This window comes from Abramis brama (assembly GCF_963993115.1).
Source record: "Abramis brama genome assembly, chromosome: 23".
NCBI classification, from domain to species: Eukaryota; Metazoa; Chordata; class Actinopteri; order Cypriniformes; family Leuciscidae; genus Abramis; species Abramis brama.
This window is the reverse complement of record NC_139985.1, coordinates 12,263,053-12,288,654: the sequence shown is the minus strand read 5'-3', so window position 1 is coordinate 12,288,654 and position 25,602 is coordinate 12,263,053. Positions and strand designations below refer to the sequence as shown.

The following is a 25,602-nucleotide window of genomic DNA, read 5'->3' as shown; positions in this document are numbered from 1 at the left end:
ACCTGAACTTTATGAAATTACTTTGTATTAAATAGTAAATAATATAATATAATATAATATAATATAATAAATTGATTTAAAACTAGCAATTTAGACGCTGCCACATTTGTATATTTTTCTAGGTTACCTGATATTTTTTACAGAGAAAATAAACCGCAATCTTCTCCTGAACCAGATGATTTGAGACTGATATTAAGCCTGCATATTGCAGCATTACCTTGATGCCTTGTTTAGTATCTCCCGGTGGATACGTGGGGCTGTTAGGAGGGGACGGTGTAGCCACAGGCTTGGGGTTGGGAGGTGGTGCGTCCACAGCTTCGAAGCGCTGCACGCGGGCGGCCACCAACCCCGTAGTGTGAGCCCTGTGGGCATGAATCCGAGGAAGCTCATTCAGAGGACTGTAGTGGATCAGCATTCCACCTGGAACCTCTGGGAATGTTGACACGCTGGGCACATTCCATGTCCTCTGACGGAAATTCAGCATTTCAACGCTGGCACGGGTTTCTTTACCATGCAAGAGGATATAAGACGTAAAGATCCAGATGGCGCAGTTCCAGTAGATCCGGTATTAAAGATACCTTGAAAATTATTTAGTCCTCTTCAAGTTGAGGCATTGTTGAAGAAAAGAAACATAATAGATCATGGCTGTATTCAAATCCACCTCAAAACTCGCTCAAAATGAGCGACTTCTTGATTTTTTTGCTCTTCTTTTTCTTCTCTTTCTTCCCGTGTTGTTTCTCTCTGCTTGTGTCTTAGGCTTCTGATCTGACCTTTGATCTCAATGCCAATGCTGAACCTCCTGCCACTCTTCTAGCCCGCTCTGTTTCACTTTGTGCCGTCTTTTGCTGAGATAACACACACGACTGTATTTCCAGATGGAAATAACAGGCTGTAGGGCACTATCTTATCATTTCTCTATGGCTTGACAATCACATTTATGGCTAGTTATGTAAACCGGACCGGCTAGGACACAGTACCCATCTGACCTCAGTACAGTAAAAGCAAGAAACATAATCGCTTCATTACATCTTTAGAGTAAACTGCACCTGTCATTCTTAGTTACAAATTGAACCAGGATCAGTATGTATGAGGACTGAAGGAGTACAAATACACATTGTTGAATTACAGAAGCCAGTCTTTCTTTAAAAAAAAAAAAAAAAACGATTTACGGTAAGTATCAATGGATTTATTCGTGTCTTTCCTTTAAAAGATAAAAAAGAAGCCAATCTTTCCGACTAATTCCACAGGATTTTCCATCGGGGACATCCTGGGTGAAATCGGTTAACCTTGTGCTTCACTGAACTGCTGATGATGCCGAACTTTCGGACAGTCACAAGGAAATAAAATCTCGTGAGCTTTGAACTTTGCTACCGTATGCAAATGCTCCATGGGAAATGGAGGTGGGTGAATTCAGCACAGGCCTAAAAACACATTAGAAATTTCATACAGGGTACATTACAATGATGTGTTTACTTTATTGGGAAGGTTTATTGTTTGATTTTGAGCTTGAACACTCAGGCTGGCACATGCTGCTCAAGTGGAAGTCGAGTCCTTTGGCAACATGATCAGGATTTCCGAGACACATCCCTGTATTTAAACAAACTCAACCCTGGACGTGTCTCTGATATGATCCTAAAAAAGGGTGACTGGTTTAGAAACCTTGTGGTCTCTAACTGAGAGAATAAGTTACTGGTGGCAACACAACATTGTCACAAAACAATAATTCAGTCATTCACAGGGTTTGCGGTAAGTACTTGGCTTTGGAAAAAAACATTTATCGTAATTATATGTCGCAATTGCGTTTGCACAATGGGTGGAATTGATGGGTTTCAGATGATAAAAAGCCATGTACTGTACACTCCTACAAGAACAGTAAAATGATGAAGGAAAGGTAACTGGATGTGATAAAAATGCTAGAATGAACGAGAGCGACAAAGAAAAAGATAAAGTGGAGACTGGGGCTGATTGCCACACTTTTTACTTTGGTGAATATTTACTCAGGGTTAGCTTTTTTTTAAAAGTATTTTTCACATACGCTGCCATTCAAAAGTTTGGGTTAAAAACTTTTCTTTTTTTAAAAGAAATGAATTCATTTATTCAGCTAGGATGCCTTAAATTGAGACTTTTACACTGATACAAATAATTTATATTTCAAATACATACTTTTCTTGTGAACGTTCTACTTTACATTTCTAAATTACACAGGAATAAATTACATTTTAAAATATATTAAAATAAAAAAAGTTATTTTAAATTGCAATAATATTTCACAATATTACTGTTTTTACTGTATTTTTGATCAAAGAGACTTTTGACCCACATTTTTGAATGGTAGTGTACCTTAAAGACTTTATATTTAATTATAATATTATAATTATAAAATTAAACATTTTCATCGTTAACGCCAAGGAAATAAGGCACACTTTACTAAATGTGGTAAGCTGTCACCATGGTATCTTTCGTTAAGGATTTTCAATAAAATCTAAAGAGTTAAAAGAACAAAACAATTCATGAAACTTCTCGTGACAACTAGCCCCGGTCTCCTCTATATAGAGAGTGACCTACCAGGCCGACTAGCAGGTCTGCCGCCTCTCGGCGTCCCAGAGAGCCATGCTCTGCTCGGTCAGTAGAGGAACTACGTGTGCTGGAGGACCTCATGATAGGCAGACTAAGAGAACGGGGGTCTTTCACACACCTCTCCACCCTCAGCTCTTCTCCTGGTCGAGCTGCACACACACACACAATGGGCATTTATGCTTGGCTGAAAATTTATCATCAAGTGATAGTGAAATTTTTGATTCATTCTCCTGTTAAGATTGATAAACTGATAAAAAGTTAAAATTATTCTATAAAATTATTCAAATTTAACTATTTAATTCCTTTGAAAGGTCAGACTGCTCTTTCTCTCAGAGTGCTTCATTCTTAAATCATAATAAAATATGATCATAAATTAAAATCATATAGTAAATAAAATCTTTTTTTTTTCATCATGCCATCACAGAAACATCTAAATCATGACATGTCCTTCTATTTTCCTGAGAAAATGACCCGTCAGTATAAAACTCTCCTTCTCTGATAAGATGCAACATTGAGAACCACCATCGTTCACAAATCAATTATTCAAACTTTCCAAACAAAATCCATTCTGACTGTGGCTATATACATGTAGATTTTGATTTAGTCATTAGAAATTGTTGCTGGAGTACCAGTAAATGTCCAATAACTTGTCTTTCACTCTTTAAATATCATTTTTGGTCATAATCTGCAACTGATAGCAACATTAAAGAGACAGTTCACCCAAAAATGAAAATGTTGTCATTTTCTCACCCTCACGTTGTTCCAAACCTGTATGAGTTTCTTTCTTCTTTTGTGTTCAACAGAAGAAAGAAACTCATACAGGTTTGGGACAACTTGTGGGTGAGAAAATGACAACATTTTCATTTGTGGGTGAACTGTCCCTTTAATGTTGCTAACAGTTGCAGATAAGGGTGAACTGTCCCTTTAAATGAGCAAAAGTGTTATATCTGTATTTCTACATTAAGAAAATGAGTGAAAAGAGATACTGTAATCGATTTTCTAATATTTACATGAGCTCTTACATGAAAAGACAGTCGTTTCTATTTCACAGTATAGTGCTTGGAAGTACTGTAAGGAGAACATTACCTCGTACTCTGAGGTAGTGGCCACCGAAGCGGTAGGCTTCAAATCCCAGTGAAAGTGGGGTATTGGACTGATCTAGGAACAGGTTGACACGTGACAGCTCGATACCTTTTCTTTCAAACACGGCTCCCAGTACTTCTCTGAAACACAAAGCTAAAAGGTCAGCTATACATGACTCTAAATGCATTGAATTGTTTATTTGCGCCACCTAGGGGTACAAACAAATCACCTCAAGGTTTTCTTCTTCACAGCTGGGACAATCTCCATGCTGACGTCAATATTAAGGTCAAACTTCAGAGTGAAGCACTCTTTGCTAGGATCCTACAGGAGTGAAGAACGGACAATCAGCTTGTGTTTTAGGAAAACAGTTATCGCAAATACAAACTGATTAAATCTTCAGACAAAGAAAGGTCAAGAGCACTGACTCAGAGGTACATCAAGTCCCAAAATCTTGCCAGCAAAACCAAATCACTTGTTTGAGAAAGTAAAATGTCACACAGACTTAATAAAAATCAGATCTCTTATTCTTCTCTTACATCTGTGTGTCTGCGTCTGGTCTTCTTTTTAACCAATTTCATTCCTCCACTCCTGTGATCCCTGAGATAAACAAAAAAACAAGGAATGATTAAACCTACAATGAATGCCATGGTTTTTTAAAGCACAAAAAATGTCTGTCTTTTTCACCAACCACACATAATTCAGGCACTAGACATTGTCATTCATTTCAGCACAAACCACAATTTATTTATGTAAATAAGGCTGCAAAGACATCGTAATGTGCCTAGCTCAAAGACGCACTACTGCCATGCACAGAAAGCAGGAGGCAAACGAAAAGTTTTCTATTGATTACATATTTTATTGATTATAGAAGCAGTAATGCATCAAATGGTGATCAAATGTTGGAGAAGGCAAAGTATGCCCGATTGAGGTAGTCTGCTGCATGCTCCACAACTTCGCTTTCAGAACTGGCCTGCAAAATTAGGAATTGTAATGTACAAATTGGTCATTGTTTCTTTTTATTTACAGTAACTAGGTGAAGCAATATTTTAAAATAATTACATAAAATAATTATAAAATTCCATAATTCCAATAACTGAACGTTCTTCATGGTCTTCCTCATAATTTACTTCTCTAGTTTGTGATTACAGGGTCATTATAATTATTTTATATACATTCATTATACAATATTTAAATTACTTAAATAATTGTATTCATTTCTATGACTTTTCCAGGTCTAGAAATCACACTTTTAAAATGGCCTCATCCAGTATATCCAAACAAAAAAGAAACATGATTTCAGCTTACATCATTATTTTTAGCCGTTTCTTCTCATTTTAAATCTTGTTTTGTTTTATTTTAATCTATTCTGCAGCCACCTTGGAAGTGCGCTACAGCCCCCTAGTTTTTGAAGTGTTTGCAATGTTACCTGATTTGCATCTTTGCTTTAGTGACTTGGAAAAGTAAAATTAGACGTGACGTAAGCTAAAGCTAGTCTTTCGAATCGAATTACTTGCGTAATTCACATTGCCTGCCAAAAACAGTTTGTACCCATTCATTTATAATGCTGCAAACTCAAGAGTTCAGATTTATGCTCTTTGTTCCATTTCCTAAAGTAGTTTGATCACCAAAAGGAATAGATAATCCTATCCCAGATGTTCTCCAGGGGATGACGCCACTGGAAAGTACACATACTTCCTTTTTCATTATAACAAACCCAAGCCTGTGCCCATAATGGATGCAAGAATCGAGGGATAAATGTGAAAAAGAACTGACCCTAGGTCAGCGCATCCATCCTCTCCGTCCTCCATGTCAGAGGGGGGACCGGTGCGAGGTGGACAGGAACGAGTGGACACGTTCCGGGCCAGGATGGAACCTGTGGGCGAGAGGAAGAAAAGCAACTCTAACATCCTGCCAGAAGCTGGTAATTAGAATTAACTATAAGTGTCATCCTTGTCTTGAGAGCAGCTGACATCTATTTTCATCTGAATTAAATTGGCTGAAATAAGTGATAGGTTGAAAAAGAGAACACATAGAGAGAGCTTTACCTTGTGGCTGCAGGTCAAACCGTGGGTGCCTGTCAAAGAGCATGCCGTCACGGGCGACGGGATGGCAGTTTGAGTCACATGACTCACAGAGGTGCAGTGGGCTGCCGTCTCTAAGGTTCTGACACGATGGGTGGTGGCAAACCTGAGGCATAAATCATAAATTAATAATGTCAAATTTGAAAAACACAGCAGTGTGAAACCCAAATATAATTGGCAGTATGACCAAAACCCAATTTTCTTACAAATTTAATGATGATGGGTGTTTCTTCAACTATGGGCGCTTCTGGCCCTGGGAATAAATAAAAAAAGCCCTTTTAAAGTAATTTTCACACTCTTTCTTGCTCATTTAATTTGTCCTCTAACAATTTCCAAGTGTGTATATTCATACTCTTTCTGACTCTGAGATTCTCAAAGGTTTTAAAATGCAATAATCTGCATTTTTATGATTTCCTTAGTTTAATAAAGCCTGGGCCAAACTAAGACAATGGTTAAATAAATTCTACACATAAAAGGAATTGATATCACCGTGGTATGATCTTTCCATAACTTTAATGTGACCTTCATACTTGAAAGTTTGAAAAAAGTTGAAAGTTTGCATAAAAATCAACCCTTGGGACATAAAAAGTTTCGACAAGAAACACCCTGCTGTGCTATTATGCAACATTATGTTGCCATAAGGCTCAACATACCATGAATTTGCAATAGCATTATTTTCCAAAGACCATTTCAGACACAAGTTCCATAAGCCCAAAAGCAGCAGGAAATAAAGTGTGGAAAGATAGAAAAAGAAAGGGATTAAGACCTCCTGGTTGTGTGCTTCCTTCTATTGTTCTCTTGATATGCTTCAGAACAGAAGCAGCACACACTCAGACAGCGAGATTCATGCAAAAACTGAGCCGTCATATGAAAAGCAGTGATTTTTCTCCTTATGGCTACTTCTCAAACAAGTTCAGGTTCAAATGAAAACCACTCAAAATATATTCAAGCACACATACTCAAGCTAAACCTTCTGAAGGTGCCAATATAAATGCTGAGGTGGTGACAAAGCGCCTGAGCACTTTCTGAGCGAAAACCACAAGAAGTGAGTAAGCAAGACACAGGGCATGTGCCAGCAAACCCCAACAAACAATAGGAGACAAGAAACAGGAAAATGGGCAGATTCTAGAGGTTATATAATCGCAAAAGCAGCAGTTTGAAAAATAACCGTTATGACTGAAAATGTGGTGAAGATTTGCATTCATGATCAATTTCATATGTATATATTACCAAAGTAGCTTCCAGCTGGGGGAAAATAAAGCCAGATTGCTGCTAAATAAGGCTAAATAAGGTTGAGAGGAACTACTGCCAAGCCAAACTGTTACTTTATCCTACCTGGAACTTTTTTGTCTTTATCTTCTTATTTGAAATGCCTTTGCAATGAGTTACAGTAAGGAAAAATTATTTTGAAAGCCAGGAGAAGCACTCCGAAAGCTGAAACAATGCCTTTTCTTCTCTTTAAGTTGTCATATTTGTTTCGCACTTATAAACATATTAATTGTGAGGTACACAAAAATGATATTCATTTCGAAGTAAAGAAAAATAACAAATCCAGCAGCCATTGCTGCATCTTAATGTGCAATATAAAATCTCTCAGGTGTGTCACTGCTTATAATCATTTCGGTGGTGTCAAAACTGAATTTTCAGCAGCCATTACAGTCAGTCACATGATCCTTCAGAAATCATTTTTCTTACGGCAATCTGGTGCTCAAGAAACATTTCTTATTACCATCAATGTTGAAAACAGTTGTGCTGCTTAATATTTTCGTGGAAAACATGATACATTTTTTCAGGATTCTTTGAATAAAGTTCAAAAGAACAGCATTTATTTGAAATATATATTTTTTTTAACATTATAAATGACTTTACAGTCAGATTTGATAAACTGAATGCACCCATGCATATATATATATATATATATATATATATATATATATATATATATATATATATATATATATATATATATATAACATCTGTAAATAATATAAATCTGATTATGAGAGAAAGTCAACTTTTAGTATCTGTGAACACTAACTAGTTGTTTTTCGATGTCCAGTGCAAATGGCCAACATAATAAAATAAAATAAAATAAAATAAAATAAATGATAACATTCAATTTAATTTGAGTAAATAAAACAAACGTATTAAGAAACAATTACTAAAAACCAAACACTAACATCTTACATTAACATCTTTTTGTAAAGATCTTAGGCGATCATTCTGCTGTAAGCCAAATGGCACAGTAACGTTTACAAGGCCTTGTGAGCGCAAAATCCATTTTTAGTTTTTCCCCACATGATCTCAAGAGAATGTAGAGCCACGTTTATAAAATCAGCTTGTGATTGTCTTGTGAAGTCGTTTACAAAGGGCCTGGAGAGGACTGGAAAAAGTCCATTATTATTCTCTCTTCGCAGTTATCAAACTCACACCAGTGCACGCACACATTTAAAGCCCATTGTAGAGATTTTACACAAGAAAAATGATTAAAATGACCACAAAGTGAAATATCTAACAAGCACTACAGCAAGACACAGAACAAAAAAAACACTGAACGAAAGCACACAGCAAAACCTTAGATACCTCTTAGATAACTAAGAGAGAGAGAGAGAGAGAGAGAGAGAGAGAGAGAGAGCACTAACACTTTCATCAGTTTGGCTATGCCTCATTTCTCTGAGACCTTTCACACATCTGTGTTAAAAAAAAACGCAGCACTTCACGCAGCTCGGAGACTTTTTAATAACAACCATAAAACCTCAGTTGCCGCCGTGAAATAACATACAATAATGCATTTATGACACACACCTGATACTGGTGTCACACGCATGTGTGTGTGCACGTCTGTGAGCGCCTGCCTTTCTCTCTCCCCCCTGAAGTGACAGCTTCTCCGCGGTCCGTAAGAATGTCAGCGAACAACGTAGAGTCTCGGGACAACTCGATGCTTTCAGCGCCCAACACCCCCCTTGCTCTCCCTCTCTCCCCTCTTCCACTTCCCCTGCTTCCTTCCTTTCTTACAGGCTGCTTCTGAACAGTCTGTGAGTGTGTGTGTGTGTGTGTGGTGATATAGGTGATTCAGATAGAGCAGCTGTGTGTACCGACTAGATCTAAAAGAGGGTGTTAAAGAGTTGTGGTTTCCCAGCCACACCCGCTCCCACTGATTTTGCCGTGCGCAAACACAGTTTTCCAACCACCCATATAAAAAACAAACACACAAAGCTCTGCCTCACTTATAATCTTTCATTGCATATTCTCATTCCCTGTTCTCATTTTTAGTTCTGTCATTTATCATCTATCTACAGTGATTAAATGAAATGTGCCTTAGATCAGCAGCCACCTGCAGTATTTAGACAAATGCATGCATGTATAATATTAGTGATAAGCCAATATATCAGCACGGTAGTTTTAAAATAGGGGCATTTTAAGATAATCATGCACTGTAAAATCCAACGGTGATTCTAACTAAAGGTGATGATACACAGGGCAACTTTTTGAGCAATGTTGCTGGGCAATCTTGCCGAGCGATTGTTGCTTGGGCACTTTCCCATTGAAAATGGGCAATACATTTCTATCTGGATAATTTAGATCGGTCGTGAGCCCTGTGTCTCATCTGGTTGCCCGTTGATGGCAATATTGCCCAGCAACATTGCTCAAAAAGTTGCCCTGTGTATCATCACCTTAACACTTTTTAGTTAACTTTACTTAATGTCTTAACTTAATTGTAAAAATCTAGTAATCTGCACTATTCCCATACTATGTTTTGTTTACTAAGAAAACCCAAGTTAAGATTGATTGATTTGTTTGAGTGTGGTTTTTGAGGCGGGGAAAATCTTAATGGACTTTTCACTCATTTCCTCCACTTCTGCAGTTATTTTTCTCTGTTTGCATTCACTCATTTCCAAAAGTCATCTTGAATGTTGAAATTTTAATACAACTGAAAAATTTGAGAGAACATCGCACAAGCTGACTTCACAAATTGATGTTGACTTTCCTAAAATGTTTTTAGTCACCATTACGGCGATTAGTTATCCCTTTGGTTGGGCACTTGGAACTTAATTTATACTATTGTAATTCTCTACCCATTGATGCAGCGATTGCAACAAGAAATCAGTCATTCGGTATATATATATATATATAAAAATGAATGAATGAATGATGTATAACATAACTATATTTCATGTCAATTAATGATCTTTTATAATTTTGTTGCTAACACTTATGTCCTAAACACCTTGTGAAACTTTTAATTGGGTTTATATTATCCCTCTATATTTGTGACAGTCTTGCAATTGATCATACTTGAGTCACACAGAATTCAACATTCAGCCTGCAAAACACAACAATGGTAACAATTATATGTTATTTAAAGTAAATGATCAAGTACTCTCTACAGTTCTTTTTTAGTTACTAGAACTCTTGTGTAAGTGAACTATACTAACAGCATTTGTCAGTACCACATACTATTCCTATTTCACTTTACTTGTTTTTTTAAGGCAATTGGTTTGCATGCTTTTTTTAAGTAAGTCCAGCTAATTAGATTTTACAGTGTGCAGCATTAGTCTTGTCCATCTGGTCCCTTAAAGGCAAGTCAGTCCACTCGGTGGCCATGTTGATAACATATAAGTACAGCTCCTGCCACTTGGGAAAGACAGAAGTTTGTCAGGATTACCAGCTAATTAGCATGTGCATTCTAACTAAAAAGTGTTCATAATGTAGAATTTGAATTGTCTTCTTTTATATGCAGGTGGAGCCAGGGGAGGTGGAGGGTTAGCAAACACTAAACCAGATTTAAATGTTGAGCAAGCAATCTCATTGGCTGCAGGATCAGCAGAGGCCAATCAGCTTGTGTAGTGCGGTAATGATGTGAAATATTAATCACAGACATTAACACGTTACATAGTATATAATATACTTTAAAGAAATTAATACTTTTTTATGAGTAAGGCAGATAAAAAGCAACAGTAAACACATTAAACCCACAAACAAATTGTCTCAAACCATTTCTCTCATATCTAAACCAACCAGAGCATGTGAGCAGAACGGTGTGACTCTCTGCTCAATATTCCGCTATATTGATTCCAGTGCGCTCCGTCACCAACTGTCTCCTTGCCATCATGTACTTCAGACTCTTCCCAGAGTACACCCCTGCAGGGGGCTGGGTCATGTGGTGTCAGGATATCCTACATAAAAACAGAGTCTTTGAAGCCTGCGGCTGAGCTTACATCTACCAAATCCAGAATATTACACTATCAAAACCCCCTTTTTTCCTCTCTTCGTCCTTCCTCTCTTTCTTTGTCAGTGCTTTATATAGCAGGCTGATGTAAGGCCTAATGATGACTTAGTTCATAAAATATTGTGCCTTAAAGTCACAATAACCTACATACTCGTACTCAAAGATCTCATATAATCTGCCATTAATGACCTCAGAAAAAAACAAGTCTATACAAAAAGTAAACTAAACAGCAAAGGATGTGACAGGTCAGGCAAAGCATGCCCCATTGACGACATTCTCTCAGAAACATAGGGGGACAGAAGTGTCATCATTTCCAACAGCTAAACGTCACTCTTTGACATCCATTTCCTGTTTTTACTCAACTCTGAATCCACAACAACTTTCTGTGGCCACGTCTCTCGGTCTTCCCTTATGAGGACTGGGATGCGTAAGAGGACTACAAGTGTGAGCTCACTGTTTTTCTCTCAGTGAACGACGGGAAGCACTCAAGCATTTAAAAAATTTTGTGGGTTAAACAGGGTCACACGGTGAGGTTTTGAGTAAGCATACATTCTATACAGTATATGATATGTAGTATCTAAACAATATCTAATTTACTTTATGATCTTAATTTTATATGATATAATAACTTCAAATAGAATCGTTTTCTCCTTTAATTGTTTATATAGAAAGTTTTTGAATTTATTTTTTAATAGTACATTGATCCCACATGCTCATCAAAACGACTGACATTTGGCTTTATTTTGAAGCATGTCGTCATTACACGTGCTTATGCCTGAGGCGAGGAAGATTTCGATACCTGATGCAGAGCTGAAAAAGACTGTAATTTTACACCATAGGGGTCATGGATTGTGACCTTATTGTTCATCTAGAGTCTTAATTCCTGCCTGGTGACATCAGAGGTCTCCTTTAAAGGAGTGCATGAGAGAGCGGAGAGCTATGTTTGGCAAAAGAGAGCAAACAAGGAGAGAATTAGAGATCTTAATGTTGACAGCTGGTACAGCATGAAATACGAGAGGTAATATAGGTTGTCTGATGAGAGTACAACTGGGAGAAAAAATTAAATCAATATATTTTAAGTTTAATTTTGTCATTTCTACCTCCATTAGTGGCATGAAACAGTATTGTATACAATGACTGTTTCCAAAATGTTTCACAAAACACTCCTAAGGACTTCCATTGGTCACTCAAACAGATAGCCCTGCCCCGAATTCACACCACTGGTTGAGCCAATCTTGCTGGGAAAAGTTTTTCAGTATTTTCAAACAAACAGAATAGTGGCACAAAGAGAAAGTGTTTGTTCTTTTCGGGAATTTAACCTGCAAAAGGATTACTTATGGTTATGTGATATGAAAGTATTTTAAAATCCAAATAATTACTCCCTTAAAGGTGCAGTATGTAAGATTGACAGCTAGTGGTTGAAATGGGTACTGCAGTCCAAATTCAAAATATTGGAGAGAGCCCTCTTGCTCAGACTCGACAATCACGCGGGTTGCCAGATTGAGGACACGCAACAGGAACGAGCACAATTGACATTGGAATGCGAGGAGACTTAAGCCCTATTCGCACGGGATAAGTATTACCTGGTAACCTCTAGTCATTTGTAATAATTGCGGAGGTTGTATGTGATCTTAATCCAGTGCGAATCGGCCATGTCTGTAATTAAACATGCTTTAACATACTTTACATGTCTGTAAAGTAAAAATCCCCCCGCAAATGACCTACCATATTTCGCCGAACACCGAGGTCTTGTGATAATATTAGTCCTGTGCAAATCGGCATCTCTGTGATTTGGCGGGGTCGTTTATAATTTTTTCAAGGTTTTTGTTTCCTGTGCGCTTTTTTATCCATCTTTCGCGAAGAATGGAGGCTGCGTTGGAGTGTTTTGATAGTATTTTTGGGTGCTGGGTCATATCGCTATACACCATAAGATACAACTATACAATTTGCAGAAAGAGAAAGCTGAAAACCATCAGAAGAGCAAAAACAAAAAGAATGATTAGATGGAGATGAATGACATGTATAGCAGCATGTGGTAAGAACCATTCTTCTGTTTATGATATATCATACAGCTAGACCTATAATAACGACAAGACATTTCCAAGCAATAGCCTATTGACATCATATCCGGGAGATAAGTCAGTAATTTCGAGTAAAATCACAGGCTTCGCTTATCCCGTGCAAATGCGCCACACGAAATTCAGATGTGGGGGGGGTAATTTTTAAATCACACGAGGTCCCCAGATAATACTAATCCAGTGCGAATAGGGCTTTACGTAAGTTGTAAATTGATGAGTTGATTTATTGATTTATGATGAGTTGATACCGCTTTTTATATATGCTTCCGTTCATAGAGATTTTTAGATGGGTGCGGAGGCTTTTTAGGTCGGGTCGAATCTGCGATCTCTGACCCAGTTTGTTCATTTGCTTCCATGGCTGCAATATGCTGTGTTTTCCGCCAACTGGCAACCTGTAGTGGCGAAATACTATTGGGGTAAATTGGCAACGTGCGGTATCGCACAGACCAAAACAAAAACAGACATTCCGACACGGAACGCACATTTCAAAGTAAAATAACTGGCTATAGCATTGTTTTTCAGAGAAACGAGTATGCGAACTCAGCATGTTTCCTAAATATCTGCAAACATATTATGGTATTTGTAGGCTTTAGTACAGTCAAAAACTTACATCCAGCACAAGAAAATAAAGAAAGATAAAGATTAAATATAAAATATAGTTCGATTTCCTGCACAAATATTAGTAGCTATATTAATAATTTTTGCAGTTATTAAAATAGTTGTAATTCAATTTAATGAAACTTTGTTAAATTAAAGTTAAAATCTGCATTTAAATTATTTTGTCTATGACCATGTGGGTTTCCAAGCACAAAGTGAGTATTATTGCTCCATCTGGTGGTCGAAAGTGTTAGTGAGGCTTCACAATCTAAAGCATTCCACGAACACTGATTTACTCCACTTTTCAATTATTTTGTCCTTGAAACATTGTGTTACAGGTGTGAGTTCAGTCTGTTCTCACACTCAGCTGAGAGAGACATAAAGCAGTGACAGAGGAGAAACAGCACAGATCTGCTGCAGAAGCTGAAATGATACTTTCAATCATTTTAACGACTGTGAAGTTTGAGAACGTACAATTTTTAAAGGAAAAGTAGCACAAAAGAAGGTATTATGAAGTGCACTGGGGTCCAAACAACATTGACTTTCACTGTATGGACAAAAACACTGACATTTATCAAAATATCATGTTCCTCAGAAGAAATAAAGTCATACCGGTTTGGAACTATATGAATAAATTATGACAATTTTTGGTTGAACGATTCTTTTAATAAGCTCTTTTCATGGTTGTGAGCTTCTTGATGTCTCTAAAATTACATTGTGAGGAAAATCCATCGCGACGGGATGCCAGGTTAACCTCAACCCAACAGATTAAATATATTATTGAAGACTGAAAAGCAATTAACCTACTTTTCTTACTGAAATCAAGCCTTTGAAGCCAAGACATTGGCAACCTTGTGACAGGGCAGCATTCTGGTATTTTCATGAAGAAAGTGTTTGAAAGACACCATTATCCAATCTGCTAACCCATAATACTCTATCCTGGCTCCAGCTTAGTAGTGTCTTGGTTAGCAGCACATTCATCTTTTACAACACAAATTACAGTCAGCTGCTAATGTCTGTGTTTATTATAGTGTAGTCACTGTTTAGTCTATGTTTGTGTAAGGGAAGAGGACGGTCAGCCTATTTCGCAACTTTCACACACACATTTACACATGCACACAAGCATGAAAATGCACACACACACATAAATTATCCAAGCAAATAGGCATATACATACACAAACTTAAAAATTAAAATATTTTAATTTTAAAAATGTTAAAATATTACAGATCCTGTTCTTTGTTAACAATGTGTTGAATTAATCTGTAATGGACCTAGTTTTGTGACATTGTATGTTTGCACACAAGAAAAGAGCCATACTCAAAGTCGGCATGAAACGGAAGTTGCGATATTCTTTTCTTCCCTATTGTGACATATCGGAGTGGAACAGCTTCTCGAACAAGAATAAATGTAGGGCGGGACTATGAAGAGATGTTGTTGCAAAGGGGAAGTTACTTTGTTTAAAGATTATGATGGCACATGAATAAAATAAAAAAAAAGATGTGCACGTACAAATCATTTATAATAATAAATACTGCAATATTCCATAAAAATATATGAATTGTCAATTTTGATTTCATGGTGACTGAAGCTAAATTGTGTAATTTCTTGCTACTAGCTACCATTGGTCAGAAAAACACATAGCCCCTCCCCCAAACTCATGCCATTGGTTGAGTCATTGTTGCTGGTCGGGATGCTCAAAGTCAAACAACAGAATGATGGTTTGAAAACGCCACAGAGCCACAGTATTTACACTTGTTTTCAGGGGAAATAATCTATGAATTGCTTACTTATAGTTGTCTCTGAGATAACAGTTTCTGAACACTGATAAAATAAACACTTCACCTTTAAATGTCAGCTAGCAGGATGAGCAGTTAAACGTCAACAGCAAACTATCGTCATCATCTTTGTGTATTTTCACCTCTTGACCCCTTGCAGGAGACAGGAAGAACAAACCTACATGAAACTTGTAGCCCACAAGAGATGAGCCACAAAGACCTCAAAACATAAACACGCACATACGCACACTTGAAAACTCTCCTTCGTTCTTTTCAAATAAACAAGAGTTCCTCTCATCTTTCCATATTTTAAGGGTAATGACATAAGTGTGTTCCTGGTTCAGATAAAAACATTGGGTACATTAAGTTAAGTCTGGCTTCGATCAGAGAAGACTAGAAACAGAAGTGTTTACCCAGAGACTCTTTTCAAAAGCTCACTAAAGTTCAGAGGACACTGGCAGAGTTGTGCAGACAGGAAATGTGGGACACCAAAAAAAACAAGCAAACATCACTGTGATGTCCTATAATGAATCAGACATGCTCCGTGTAAACAAACTTTATCGGTTTCCTTTATGAAGGGTTTATCTGTATCCACAGTTTGAAGAAGACTGGTACCGGGAATTATTCTTGCAAACAAAAAACTGTCAGTACTCTCATCTGTACCTGCTCAACAAGATAGTCTGCATCCTTGGTCATACTAGACAAAAGACTGTTAGTCTCGCAAGCCAGGTTTGATTATCTGCATTATTTTGACCAATAATTGTCCATTCAAATGTGAACTATAACTATCTGACTTGCATGTAAGCCAGCAATCACACTTCAGTTGTTTTTATGTGATGTTTAGGGTGGGTATTAGACCAATATGTATTTAAAGTAGTCGTTTTTAAGAGGATATGAGGGAATTTTCCCCCACATTGTGGCTAACAAAATTTAAAAAAGAAAAAAAATTAAATAAATAAAAATAATAATAATAATAATATATTATATATATATATATATATATATATATATATATATATATATATGAGAAGCACTGATTAAAAAAAAAAAAAAAAATTATATATATATATATATATATATATATATATATATATATATGTTTATATTAATCCTGAAGACCAATACATCAGAACATTACTGCGGCAGCATTGTAATTGACAATATTAAAGGTAAAGGAACCTTTAGTGGAAAGTGTGGGTAATGAATAGGCACCGGGTTTGCCAGTGAGGAAAAAATGTGAGTGACTGATGTTTAAAAGAAGGAGGGACACTGACTCTTTAGCTAAACCAGTTTGGCAATGAACCTATGACAATAAAAAGCAATCAAAAAAGTGTCACCAGACTAGATGTATTACATTTTAACGGACAAAAAGAGAGAGACATAGGAACAGAGACAGCGTATAAAGGGAGAGAGGAAAGACAGGAAGGGAGAGACATAATGTGTTTTGTTTAAGTGTGTTTATGTGCGAACAGCCTCATAAACGAAAACGAGCGAGCAGTAATCTCACTTTTCCATACCCGCATCCCCAGACTCCCAGGAGAAGGCTGCTGAAATGCGGCCTATAACGTCACATCCGTCCTCTCGCCACTGAACTTTCAACAGCACAAAGACAAACAAAACTTTTGTTTTTCCTGTCAGGTCCCTAAGCGCAAATTATGACAAATGATTATTGTCCTTGAATATTCCATGCGATAAATGCAATAGGCTTACTTGAGATTTTTTGTCCGTAAGTTCATGAAAACACTAAGTGGTGAAGATTTACTAGTTTGAGTCACCCCTGTAGGGCTTTCCTATACCGTGTGACACATTATGATGTCTTACCTTGGAAGCAAGCTGCCGTTCAGGACAGATGGGATGCTGACACAAGATACCGGTTTTCTCCTCTTGTGCAGGTTTCTCACCTGAAACAACACACAAACACAGAGGTTAAAGGTCAACTGTATGTGGGAGGGAATTATAAGTGAGGTCAATTTGTAGGTCAAACTGGAAAGGTGCGGTCAAATTTCACAAACAAAAAAGGTTCATTGTCCTTTGTCAATAGTGTAGCAGCAATGTATAAAGCACAGCTTTCAGAACAAGCAGCTTTCTTTTGGTCTACATGGCTAATCTGTGAGACCAACCTGAACCCGTTGCAAAATCTGTGTGAGGAAATCTTTTGCCCTCATGCGACATTCTCGTTTGTGTGGATCCCTATTTAAACGACTGGAATTGATGAAATATGATAAATGTTATCGCACATGAAGGCTAATTGCTATAGATTCCCTTGGGAATTTCCTATGGATTCTTTAAATGCTGATTTTGGATTTATAAGTAAAATAAGGTCTGTGGTAATATTACCAAAGTCCCTTTAAGACAAGTAATTTCACTCGGCGGCCATCTTTGAAAAGGCTCTTTGAAAGTGCAGCTTTGAATGGGGAAACATCAAATTCTCCAAAACTGTTCACCAAGCTTACGATTAAATTTCACATTTGAAATCCTCAATGAAATCTGACAACAACTGTCTCATAAATTGTGTTTCTAAACGCTCGAATCGTGACAAAAAATTGCATTTTGTCAATCTGGACAAAGCTAACCAACTAAAGCATTTTAAAACCCCATTAGAAATAACAGGGAAAACAGTATGGCAGCAAACAAACTTTATGGAAGTATCAAGTATCCAGGAGTAATATAGAGGAGATTAATGAAGGAGATAAATATGATTGAGACATTTCGTAACATGGAGGGACTCTTCTGAACACAGTGAGCCTGTGGGGGATATGTCCTTGGGCATAAGCCAAAAGACATAACAGCAATACAGCACAGCAATAGATGAGGCAGCTGGGGGGATATGTAGGAGAGAGAGCGATTGAAAAAACTGAGAACTACAAACAAGAGCTAGTAGTGATACAGTGAACTACTTAATTGCATGATATGCTGATCAAATAAAATTGCATGTATCACTTTACAACATGCATACCTCGAGTTAGCCATGGCATCCTTTCCTTCAGCCATGCCGTCCATAAAGTCCATAAAGACTAACAACTGGTACCAGGAGAGATGATTAAAATTACAATAAATATTAAACCTTGAGGAAGGGATTAACTGAAAACTGAAGAACTGACAATAACACAAAAAGGAAAAGAAAGAGGAAAATAGAGAAAAACAGACCGAGCGAAAAAGGTTGGCGGAAATCTAAGATTTCCAGACATTACAAGTTTGCTGGCAGACTGGCTGATTTTCCTTTCAGTGAGGGCAGTGGTATTCCACTTACCTAGAAACCCGTTTAATGTGAAAAAGTGCATGATTTTTCATTGATTCCACCCCTCATTCTCCTTTCTAGCAATGCTGCCACTTCAAAACTGGCTGAAAAGAAGCCATTGATGATTACAGACAACAACATAATCAACAGCATAGACAAGAAATAGAGGCAACGTTACGTATTACTGAGAAACATTCATATAGGTGGATTTCTTACAAAATAGTAAGTATACAATGCTACAGTGATGATATATTGATACAAGGGTGTTTATTAACTTGGGGGGGGGGGGGGAGAGAAAAAGAGGAAAAAAAAGAAAAGAAGGAAAAAAAAGAATTCTTAACTTGTTTTGAAAAAACACCCAAACTAGTTCATTTAATTTTCTATTAACAAAGCTACATTTGTTTTGGTTTTTTTGGATGGAAATTACGCCACAACTGAGAGAGTCATAATTTGAGTTTTTTTTTTTTTATTATACTCACACACTTAATATTGAAATTGTTTTTGATTATTTTGCTCTTTATTTAGATTATCATAGTTTAAAATTTTCATACAGTAGTTAAAGAATGAAAGACTCGGTGTGGGATAAGTGTAAAACAATAAAATCTATGCATAAATGGCATTTTAGCATAAATCAATAAATGGTCAAAAAAAAGATATATATAATGACAGAACTTGGAATGCCCATACAATGGTTGTAAATGTTTGATATTTTCATATACCATGGTATTTAAAAGGTACACAGTTCCTACTTCATCAAGGCATCTGTGTCTTTTCCAACATCCTGGAAGTAGAACATCACCACATCACCACCAGTCCAAGCCAAACTCTAGATATTATCCTCAACACATTCCATCTCACGTCACCTCCATCTCTCGATGAAGAATATTCCATTTCTCCTTCTTTAGTCAGAGAGGTAGAGGGCACCTCCTAAAAATCCTCTATGTTAGGAATGTGCAGAATGCCAGGAACTGTTTTTCATGCCCCTCTGTTTACCCAGTTGTTTGCTGAAGTTCCTAAGGAGCGCATATCTACTGTCTCAAGTGTTAGAGCGGAAATATTTTATATTATACTTGTTTTCTTTTGCCTCCATTGGAGGAATACCAAGCTGATGCCATGGATGCCAGTATATGTTTTGGAAAGTCTGAGAAAGTCAAAGTATTACCAGCTGAAGGTCTGGAAGCGGAGTTGTCATTGATTCTTTATTCCTAGCTGATTAATCCTCTTGCGTTTTAGACTTAAATGAGATTAGACAGAACCTGACATTGCAAAATTAGCTCAACCGACGCCGTGAGTTTGGAGAGGCACAACCTGCTTATGTAACCATAGGCAGATGGGCAATGTCTTTGGGAAACTTTTTGGACCGACTTAAAAGGAACAGAAATGAGACACTCATTGAACAACTGCTAAAAAAAAAAAAAAGTAAAAAAAAATCACAAGCTTTAAAATAAATCTAAAGATTTAAGTAAACAGAAAAAAAAAAACATTTGCTTGACTGTATGGACAAAGAGGGATAGAGTGAGTGATTAGTCAAAATATTTCCAGAGGCAAAGGTCATTCAAAGTGGGTCCTAATAGGGGCATTAGCACACAGATTAAATGGTAAGGATAGTAAGTATGGACAAACTAAAACTCACTCTCCCCCTACACTTTGCTGTCACAGTAGTCTCTTAAACCTGACTACTTAGTGGAAACCAAACATGTGGTTCTTCACACAAAGACAAAACAAAGGTTTCAAATAAGTAAGAAGCCATTTTGTTGGACAAGACCTAAGTGTAAAGGCATAGATTTACACACACACGCGCGTTGGGTTTTCATGTTTTATGGGGACATTCCATAATGATTTTTATTATGTACAAACTGTATATTATATCCTCTAACCCTAAAGCTACCCATCACAGAAACCTTTCTGCATTTTTACATTAAAAAAAAAACTCTTAGTATGATTTATTCACTGCTTTACTCAATGGGATTTTGGATATTGCCATCTTTGTGGGGACATTTTTATCCCCATAACGTAGGGTTTACCAGGACCACACACACACACACACAATACAATTGAATAAAACGAACATTATTTATTTAATGTCTTGTCTTGCAAAGCCTGTATGTATCCCTCACATAAAACTATTATATTTAGGAAGATTTGGAAAATTGTGCATGCGTTGTTTGGACTACTTTTATGATGCATTTAAGATTTTTGTTCATTTCAAAGCTTGATAGTCCATGGTCTTCATCCTCGTTTATTATTTTGCAAAATATCTTAATTTGTAAAAAAAAAAAAAAAAAATCCACAGAAGAAAGAAAGTCAGCACTTGGTGTTTTAAGCCCCCAACGGCGCGTTCCAGGCAGCGAGGGGATGGGTAGGTTTAAGGTTGAGGGTAGGGTTAGCTGCCTCTAAGGAGCCATTGGGGGCTTAAAACACCATCGAGCAAGAAAGTCATGCATGTTTGGGAATGACATGAGGGTGAGTAAATGATGTCAACATTTTCAATTTTTGGGTGAACTATAGGCCCTCTGAGAAAAAAATTGCAATCTTGTACCAGTCATTCAATGAAAAACGTACTTAGTTGTAAGAAGAAACATGGCATAAGAAATTTGGCATAACACAGAGCCTATCCATCTTCAATTTTATATAATTTCTTCAAAATTACAAACAAAAAACTTTTAAAACACAATTTTGCAATTTACCTTTAAGGTAAAAAAATAAATAATGATTCAACCAAACTGTCTCACACCATTCAATGGTGTCAATTAAAATCTCTTACCACAAGACTTCTGGGTAATGTCCATGAGGGAGGTCCAGGTGTACTTCTCCACTCCCAACTCACTCTGTGTACATGGCAGAGTTTCCAGTTCATAAGACCCATGTCGTCGCCAATAGAACATCGTGCCTCACAATCCAAGCACAACCGATAAATCTAACGCCACATCTCACTTGTTAACACGGAGAAGATTGAGATGAAGTTCTTCACTCCTTGAACCAAACATCAGTCTTTAGATGAGTACTTCTCATCATGTTTCCCCAAATTAGAGAATGTACTAAAACTTAAGTGGCTTCTCTTGTGGAGAAAAGTTCTCAGAATACTGGATTTCTCTAAAGTTTCCAGGCAGGGTGCTTTGGACTTTGTGAGCCAGTATGTGAAGGGGGAAAAAGAGGGGGGCTTGACCCACACAGCACGCCAGACAAGCGGTGCATTCATCCACATGTGAAGTGCATGCTGGGATGTGAGGGAGACTTGGACCTGTGACTTTTCAGAATGGCAAGAGATACAAAGCTGCCTTTTGAGATGTCCACCTACTTGTAGCCCACAAGCTCCATGCATCTCAAAGTTAAAGTATCATATAGAGCAATGAAGCAGAAATCATAGTTTACAGACTCTCAAGCCAGAGGCAATGATATAGAGCAAGTAATGGAGGACAATAACCTCTCAAAAACAGGTTTAGAAAGTTGAAAATGAGAAAGGGTTAAGATAAAGATAAAAAGAATAGCTGCAAGAGTTGGCGAGTGCCCTCCAGAACCCCCACAATTTCTAATTTTGCTCTGACAAATTAGAGAGTAGCATGGGAGAGTCTTAGCTGTTGGGATCCAACATTTCCAACCATATGGTAGTGATTTGGAGCAGTGTGACGTGCAGGGGTTAGTTTTAATGACCAGGCTTCCAGTGGCAGTCAAGCCAATACGCCGCAGTCTCATACTCTGTCAGCTTAATCATTCGCTGGGACATGTACAAACAACAAAGCTCTTTGCATCTTCATCTAGACATTTCTCTCTGCGAGCTAGTGTACGACAATGTCTTTTATAAGTACAGCCTGTTTCATCAGGCTGTTTTTACATTAAATAATTACGATCGAACTTTATTGTCGAGACATCATAGCATTCTTGTTTCTGCTGTACGTTGCTCTGTAGTTGTTGTTTGACTATTCAAATAGCTCATCTGGTGCACTGTTGTGCTCACTCACATTTCTGAGTACATAAAATACTTTAAATAAAGACTAGGACTGTTAATCGATAATTGAGTAATCATTAATTAATCAGGTTAATCACATATAAGCTCACTGATAAAAGCAACCAAATGAAGATAATTCAAGATATTACAATGTGGCAGACGAAAGCATGACTACAAAACATGTCTTTAGAAATACATTGTTCAATTGCATTTAATCAGATACAAATAAATAAAACAGTCTAGAAGTCAGTATGAGTGTCTATTCACGAGTGTCTATTATTTAACACTAACTTGTTAAATAAATAAAAATATATATAATTTATAGTTTTTAAAAATGTTAGATTGTAATGTAATATACAAGTAATATTAATTTGTTTAAATGCTAATGATCATCACATACCACACCCAAATCTTGTCTGCAGCATTGCATTTGGATGGTCATCATGCTATCTTCAGCTCATAATACTCAGCGTGTAAAACATATGTTACCACCAGAATGTTGGCCACACATGAAAGAACACTGTGGTGTGACAGCTACAGTCAATTATAATAACTAGGCTAATCCCCTGATCTGTGATTCTCCTGACAATGTTTATCTTTGTTTAAAACACTAGCATTAGGACAGTCATGCATGCATGTGGCGAACTACCTAAAACCAGTAATGGGCTTGGTTTGGAGGCTAGATGGCAAATTAGTCAGCCAAGTGACAGTTCCCAAATAGCCTAGACAGTTCCATGCAACGGCTCCTATTCAAAATCAGGTAAACAGGTCTCTGTTTCTGGTATTCTTCATCATAAATTCAAATACTTAGACTATATTTGACATTATTTTAAGAAATTCTACTCAATTGCTTCACTGATAATCTGTGAGCTTCATAAAAGCCCCATTTGTTAGTTTGAAGTTTGAATTTAATAACTATGGCCCTGGACCTCACAGACAGAACATAAAAGGTATTTCCTTTGGTTGGCAGAGTCACTTTGTTTCCACTGTCAAACTATTTTTTATAAGGATTTTGAACTATTTATATTGCCGAAAAGAATATAAAAATTAATGATCTTGTGGTCAATCTTGCTGGAAAAAAAATGAATTAGTCGCACACTATGTGAGTTCCTTTGGCTAGCAAGGGTTGTTATAAGGGAATGTAAATACATTTGTTTAAATGGACATAAGACATTTCATGTAAACAACTGAAAGGAAATCTATAGAAAAAAACACAGGAAGGAAATTAATTGTACATTTACAATGTAATAATATAAATACTGGCCCTCTAATTATAATAGTCAATATCTATGAATTGGAACCACTTCATGTAAAATCAGCTGGTATAACTTTTATCTGGAAAAAAATCAACTTAAATGCAATCTACCCTTGCAGCTGTTAAAAAGGAGCTGTTGGCTGTATACAGATTAAATCACAGACATTTCCTCATGATAAGCCTTTGGAGAGGTAAACCACAGAGCCGTCTGCCTACCTGTCACTACGTAAACACAATTTAACCTAATCTAATTGTGAGGAATGAAAAAAGCCATAAACAAGAGTGGCAGAAAATCTGGATTTAAATAGCCAAAAAGGACATAATTCTATACAGACAGACATATATTATTACGAATAAAACCAAGTTCAGTCTATTTTCAGGAATCAAAAACACAGTACAGAATCAGTTAGTCAATAGTGGCTGACTAGTCTAGAGTCAGAATGTACAGAAATTACTCAGATATCACACCTGCAGCCTAAGAGAAAACTAGTCTAAGTTACCACCCTTACCTGGTTAATACCCAAGTTAAAATAAAGGAGGAATGCTTATTCCCAAACTTGTGAAAATAGTGTATGTCTAATAACTCATTGTGAAAATACAAAAACCACATACGCACGATGAATATATCAAATCTCATCGGGCTTACATGGTGCACATGACGAATAGTTTTATGATACGTTCTTGGTGATTTTGAAGCTTGACATCCTCAGTTATCATTCATTTGACGACAGAATTCCGTATGAACGATCCCTTTAAGACATCCTCAAAACTTATCACGTCAGCACGCTGTTTTAGCACTAGTTTTCATCATTTCCACAAATATGCCCAAAATACAGGTACACCTCACATTATTGCAGCCGGTAACACATAAGACAAAATGCCACTTACCAAGTAGCAAACGAAGTCCAAGCCAGCTCTTGGGTGGCGAACCGTATCGATGCATTATGTGCTGTTAACCATGTGGGTTAATTCCCAAATCCGACGTATTCATCTGCTGTTCTCAGAGATGAGACATCCGACCATCCGCTGCTAAGTGTCAGCAGTAGAGCAGACATGAGCTCTGACGCGCTGTTGGCAATCCTCCAACAACAGTCACTTCAACTAAGTTTGATATTACTGACATCTATATATGATATACAGCGAATAATGGTGGTTCCATAGTATACTGCAAGCTATTACGTTTCTTTAAAATATCTTATCTCTTATCTGTATGCTTTAGTAACGTCCAAAGCGCTTCACCTTCCGTGTGCTGAAGAGACACAAAATGACCTGTTGACTGTGCCGTTGACGCACTAAGTTTTTGTCTCCTTTCTGGCCTCAAGGTTTACTGAAACTTATTGAATTGCGTTGTAAGAACATGTCATATCCACTTTCAAAGTCAACATGAAATCTTTTTTTTTTTTTTTGCACGCACAGCTTTGTGTCATGTTAAAAAAAGCAGACATGTTATTCCATAAAAGCACTGTTGTCTCCTCCGTTTCCTATTGTTACTACCTCCAACTTCATTGTGTCTTACCTACTTTACACGCAGGCGTTTCCCTAACCTCCCTTCCCCATCTTCTCTTTCAGCAATCTGACATTTCATTTTACCTTTCAGACCGGATATTTAACGGCAAAATGCTACATGTATTCTGCTGTCCATCAATTGGCACCTAGACTACTCAATTTACTGCCGTTCATTTCTGTATTGACACATGGACTTTCTCAAACTGTACTGTTTTTATTTATTATTTATTTAT

General features: G+C 37.0%; 1 protein-coding gene across 4 annotated transcripts in view; it reads right to left on the bottom strand.

Moving 5' to 3' along the window:
- The window catches only part of plekhg5a (pleckstrin homology domain containing, family G (with RhoGef domain) member 5a), a gene marked incomplete at its 3' end in the record, with an annotated part of 37,981 nt that extends 12,600 nt beyond the window's left edge, over positions 1 to 25,381 (bottom strand). For 2 of the 4 annotated variants that reach the window (XM_084100903.1, XM_084100904.1), the window contains exons 1-8: positions 21,427 to 21,562; positions 17,246 to 17,325; positions 5,706 to 5,847; positions 5,434 to 5,533; positions 4,197 to 4,257; positions 3,890 to 3,981; positions 3,664 to 3,800; positions 2,566 to 2,726 (exon numbers count right to left, since the gene is read on the bottom strand). In XM_084100903.1, the coding sequence (XP_083957029.1) occupies positions 2,566 to 2,726; positions 3,664 to 3,800; positions 3,890 to 3,981; positions 4,197 to 4,257; positions 5,434 to 5,533; positions 5,706 to 5,847; positions 17,246 to 17,325; positions 21,427 to 21,547 (894 nt within the window). In that variant the 5' untranslated portion in view covers positions 21,548 to 21,562. Of the gene's footprint in view, positions 1 to 2,565; positions 2,727 to 3,663; positions 3,801 to 3,889; positions 3,982 to 4,196; positions 4,258 to 5,433; positions 5,534 to 5,705; positions 5,848 to 8,546; positions 8,898 to 17,245; positions 17,326 to 21,426; positions 21,563 to 24,751 lie in introns of those variants that run through there. The other 2 variants (XM_084100905.1, XM_084100906.1) reach the window with 2 other exon arrangements.
- Between the last annotated feature and the right edge of the window lie 221 nt (positions 25,382 to 25,602).